Source organism: Branchiostoma belcheri, unplaced genomic scaffold, assembly GCF_001625305.1.
Source record: "Branchiostoma belcheri isolate BF01 breed outbred unplaced genomic scaffold, Haploidv18h27 scaffold271, whole genome shotgun sequence".
Taxonomy (NCBI): Eukaryota; Metazoa; Chordata; class Leptocardii; order Amphioxiformes; family Branchiostomatidae; genus Branchiostoma; species Branchiostoma belcheri.
The window spans coordinates 206318-211869 of record NW_017803878.1 but is presented as its reverse complement, the minus strand read 5'-3'; the positions used below and the strand labels follow the sequence as shown (position 1 = coordinate 211869).

The following is a 5552-nucleotide window of genomic DNA, read 5'->3' as shown; positions in this document are numbered from 1 at the left end:
TTCCATGGGTATGGTGTCCAGGTACTGTCCTGTTCTGTTTAAGCGGAACATTATCTTGCTTTCTCTTGTCAGGGTCGTAGCATTTGGTGAAACCTGACGTCCCGGTCCAAATGCGCGAATGTTCGCTCCAGACCAGTGTTGTTTGTGGGACATGTAGCCATCTCCTCTCTCTGTGCTTCTGTTGGGTTGTGGAAGATTCCCCCTGGAAGGTAGTCTTTCAGCATTCTCTCGGTAACGACAACAAACTCAGTCATGATATTCTTCAGTGCCTGACAAGTCAGCCCTTTGATTTCAGGATCATCATGCGAGAACAGTGACTTGTAAACATCATCATCCTCTCCCTGCACTGAAGGGAATATTGCTTCCCCTTCCATCAGTGAGCTTGGATCCTTTATGAAAGAACTGAAGCTGATGTGTAACTGGTGGAAATGTTGACACATGTCCAGTATGCTGCTCTCAGATTCTACCAATCTCCAGAGAGGAGCTGTTACAATCTTATTGATGATACCCAGTGCACAGCAGCCTGCTACATACACAGGAACACTGAGGTCTGCTCTAACAGCCTGTAGGAGTCTGTTAGGTGCCTCGCACGTGTCGAGGTATGCTAACAAGTCGTCTTTATGGTGGTATGTTGCCCCACCATTTTTGAATAGAACATTGAATCTCTCTCCTCTGAAGGAGATCAGTTTGTTGACCTTGGCAGGGACACAGGACTGCAAGAAGGCCTCAAATTCTTTGGGGTTGTCCCGACTTCTCACAGGCTCCAGTATGCGAGAATGCCTTGCAGACGGCTCTAACTAGCCTATGTGCTCCTGATTCTCCTTGTGATGGGAAGAACGTCTCTGCCCCTGTGGCACCTGAGGAACTGTGATCTGTGCACGTGCATGCATTCTCAAATGTTTTCAGTCCTGCTTCTGCCGATGTAGCCAAGCCAACTATGAAATGCATGTTACAGAAGTGGTTCCACATATTCTTCATCGCATCCTTTTCTTCGGGAGACTTCTTGTCCCAATCTTTCACTACCTTTGGCAAAGCCTCTTGTCTAATATCCTCTAGTTTTCTGTTCAGGCACTTGTTTACCACATGCCTATCAGTCATCGTGTTTTTTATGGACACCCACATCTCCTCTTCACTTGCCCCACATGCTGTTGCCAGATCATGCATTATCTTTTTGAACATGTCCACTTGGTGCTCGGTCTTTCCAGACAGCTGCTCTGTAACTCCTGCCACTAACTGTCCTTGCTGAGTGAAAAAACTCACCGATCCAAATTTGTCATGTTCCTTTGTGGTACCATCCGTACCCACAGTGATGTTATCAGATTTACTGACAACGTCAGCTACATGCATCTGGCTAAGTCGCCTGGCTTCAGCAAACATGGTTTGCGCTGTGGAGTATTTTGGTAACCTACCACACTTGAGACCTCCTAACTTCTGCAGTACAGTCCTTATGATCCATTCCACATTGTTAAGTCCAGTGTCCATACTAAGTAACATCATGTAAACCTGTCGAACATCAGTGGTAAACCTACATCTTCAAAAGTTTTCACTTCATCAGAATCAAGGAATTTTGTCATGTTATCATGTAATTCCTTGTTCTCTGCTTTTAGGTTTGCTATACTTCTCTTCTAAATCTACAGTATCTTCATCACAACAACGAATGAGATCTCATTGCGATTTTGTAGTGAGATTTTATCCGTTGTGCGTGAATCTTGTTCTTTATTTCATTGTCTAATTGCTCCTGCAGCACATCAACCATAGACTTCAACTCCTCTATCTCTTCATCCTTTTCTCTGATCAAAGAGTCTTTCTCTTGTAAGTTTGATTCCTGTGTCTTGATCCTGTTCTCCTGTGCTTTGATTTTCTCATCTCTTCGTTTAAGACGCTTGTTAACATTGCGAGTATTGTACTCGCTCAGTTTCACCAGAGCGTTCTGTAAACGGCTGTATGTCACTTCTGACTCTTTCCCAACTGAAGCAGTAGAGTGTTTTGTTTCATTCTTTCCTCTCTACTCGTCCGTGTTTGCTCCTTCATGCTTTCCTTTAAGTCTTGGATTTCCGCTGTCTTCTGTTTCATCTCTGACAAACATTTCACGTACTCCCCTGACAATGTTTCTAAATGTATCTTCCAATGTGTTGTTCTCCTTCACCAAGTCCCGCGAAAAGTTTATCAATCTGTTTAAAGATTTCAGATGGGTAGCAGGTAGTGGTACAACTGGACTGGACGAGCATGTACTAGTACCGACAGCTTTGCTGTTACTGATGTTGATGTTGCTTGTGCATCTTGTTTGTAGTGGTTTGGGGCCTTCAAACATCTTTGCCATCAAGATCTGTAACTCCTTTGTTTTCTTCTTCATCACAAGGTCCCTTCTCTTTTTCTTCAATTTGTAGATGTGAGTGCGAACACTTGTTCCATTTGCATGTGTTAGTTTCTCTTTAAGGTCCGACGGCGCAATACTTTTTAGCCATTTGATAATTGTCTCATCTCTGAGTCCAGATTTCTTGATGAATGAGCAAAGCTCCAGCACAAGCTCGTTTGACAATTTTTCTCTACCCAAAGGGGCACTCACTGGTATGTCACCCTCAAGGTGGCTTAGAGATAGTCCTAATGCTTCGCTCAACTTCCCTGGGTATGTCACTAGAAAAAAAAAGAATCGATATGTCTGAATAAAGTCTTATAAAGACCATGCAACTGAATGAGAAGCTCATGATCGATGATCCGGCCAAAGTTTTTTTCGTCCAAAATATGCCACATTGTCGTAAATTAAAAGTGTAACACACTTACCCATTAAATATATTACTAAAGAGCGGCGGAATTTATTATGAATATAGAACCGACAACGTTCGCGATCTAACGCCCCCTCCCTTCACGGGCGCGCGCATTGCACGCACCATTTTTCTGGCGGCCGGGAAAAACTAACAACTTGTTTCGCTAAACCCACAGCTCAAACTCGCCTCAAATGAAACAAAAACTACACCAACATAACCACAAGGTGTCTATATTTGTTGCTATGGGCGGACAAAATTGTTAAATTCAAGAAAAATAGCAAAATTTTCCACATACTTTTGGACGCTTCACTTCTCTGACTCGTACCTCCCGCCAGCGATGACGTAGCGATTTCGTCCCACCGCTGTCGTGAACCCTGAACTCTGCCCTTTCACATCAAATCATTCCCAGAGTTCTACGAGCCCGAGCGGTTTGTGGCTTTTGAGTGGAAGAAGACGTCTCCGCCGGCTGGCTTCAAAATAGCGTGCCGCGTTCGCGGCGTCCGAACGGGGCTGATTTTCGGCCGTATTGTCAACTTTGCTGATTTTTAGCTCCTTTATTGATCCATATTTTCAACTAAAAATACTATGGCACGATAGCTGACATCATATACATTGTTGGTAACGATTTTTATTGACATAATACAAACGGTTGATTTTTTACGATCGTTTAAAAATATTTACTGCCTCGCGCGCCCCCGCATTCCAATGCCGGAGCGGGAAAGTTTGACATGCCTACTGACAGAAAACTGGCCAAATCTGTCCAAAATTGGCCCAAGGAAAAACATTAAAAAAATCTCAAAAAATTAATCGTGAACAATGTGGGCCCACTGCGCATGGATATTTACTGGTCCCTCCCTAATGACGTTGTGTCGGTGACCTTGCCTTGTATCACGTCTTGCTGTGAGAAGGAACTTCAAGACGAGAAAGTCGATTTCTTTTTACCCCCCTTACATCAATATCAAGACCTGACGGAGTCAGACTCTTCAGCCAAAAGATGCCAGACTTGAGAGGAAAGGTAGCCATAATCACAGGTAAGTAAGAAAAAACGGTGTGCAGCTTGCAAAATCCGTTGAAATGTCTAATCTGTTCAATGGTCTGACTGTTCAGCACGGGAAAGGTCGCGACGTGCCAGAACAATTAGTTAATAGTATTTGCTCTAATAATTACCTTCTTCAAGAAGGTCATGTTTTCATAGGCGTTTATGTGTGTGTGTGTGTGTGTGTGTGTGTGTGTGTGTGTGTGTTCATGAGACCTAAAAATGATTAGATTTTGGACCCCCTAGCGGCTTGTTATGGTACTGCAGCTGAACTTCCGGTTTTGATATCTCCTGATCTAGACATGCTGGGGTGACGAAATTTGAATGGTATGTAGCTCTTGTGCTGGGGAGGAAGTGACGTGAGTGGATGCAAATGTGGATGTAATTTGCATAATTCGCAGGGAAATTCTGTAAATCAGCAGCATTCCATGATAGGACTATTGAAGCTTGTGACATTGGTAATTGAGAGCGAGAGAAACACAGGCAGGTATTGATTATGCAAATGAAGACTCAATTTGCATAATTAATGAGAAAATGTTATAATTCTGCACTGATAACTGCCTGGAATTTCATACTTGTATCTAAAACGTCAGTGAAGTTGAAACATAATGAATTCAAATTAGGACTTCATTTGCATAATCTAATAGGGAATGCTAAAATGGCATTGTTTGTTAACCCTACCTAGACCGGGGGGGGGGGGCTAAAAGTGCCCGCGGCAACTTTGATGTCATCTAGCGTCTGAACGGCTAGCCGTAGAACGGCCAAACTTGGTGACTTTTCCTAGAATATTGTTGGCAACAATTCTTTATCATTGGAATAAGATAATAATTTTTTGTGTTGCCATGGCAACGGGTTTCTGACAGGCATTTTTTGCAAAATTTAGTACTTTTTGTTTCAACAATAGAATTTTATGGGTTTTATGTCAAGTTACTCATGGTTTCTAATATTAATAACATCCCATATAGTTTTATGTAAATTTTATCATTAAATTTGCATAATTTATGCTAATTTGATGACGTCATTGGCCAAAATCCAAGATGGCGGACCATATCATTAGAACAGGTATATACGGGTTATTTTCATTAAAATTTCATCAATACTTCCATTTTTTTTTACAAAAAAGGGTTGAATGAAGGTTTTTAGTATGTTTACAATGTATTTTAAGCTTTATCATGAAAAAAAACTATTTTTGAAAATTCAAGATTGATGATCCAAGATGGCGGGTATCTTAAATATGCATGACGTCATTTTATGACGTCACCGGTGTTGCTATGGGCAACATAAGCCTTAGTACACACTAATATTCTGTCATAAACACTTTTGGTAAAGTTATGTTGTATACCAGGGAAGTTTTCAGGGAAAAACCTATTTAGACGGTATTGGCCAATAAAATCACATTAATGACGTCATAATGACGTCATATTACGTCATAACGACATAAAAATTGTAGATATGATAAATTTTCACTAGTACACCATTCTCTGAAAATTTCGTGGTCATACGACATACCGTTCGCGAGTTCTTAGGGGGGGGGGGTCAAAAGAGCCCGCCCCGGTCACCCCATGTCAAAAAAAGCCCGGTCTAAGTAGGGTTAAGAAATCAAAGTCAGTGTATGGAAGACAAAAGTTATTGTACAAGGAAGACAAAAGTCAGTTTAGGGAAATAAAAGTCAGTGAGGGAAGACAAAATTTATTGTGGAGGAGACGAAAGTCAGTGTACGAGAGACAAAAGTCAGTGTAGCGAAGACAAAA

General features: G+C 41.8%; 1 protein-coding gene across 1 annotated transcript in view; it reads left to right on the top strand.

Moving 5' to 3' along the window:
- The first annotated feature begins 3759 nt into the window (after positions 1 to 3759).
- The window catches only part of LOC109472394 (3-oxoacyl-[acyl-carrier-protein] reductase FabG-like), a 5877-nt gene continuing 4084 nt past the window's right edge, over positions 3760 to 5552 (top strand). Inside the window, exon 1 of the mRNA XM_019772164.1 lies at positions 3760 to 3796. Within this exon, the coding sequence (XP_019627723.1) occupies positions 3760 to 3796 (37 nt within the window). The remainder of the gene's footprint in view (positions 3797 to 5552) is intronic.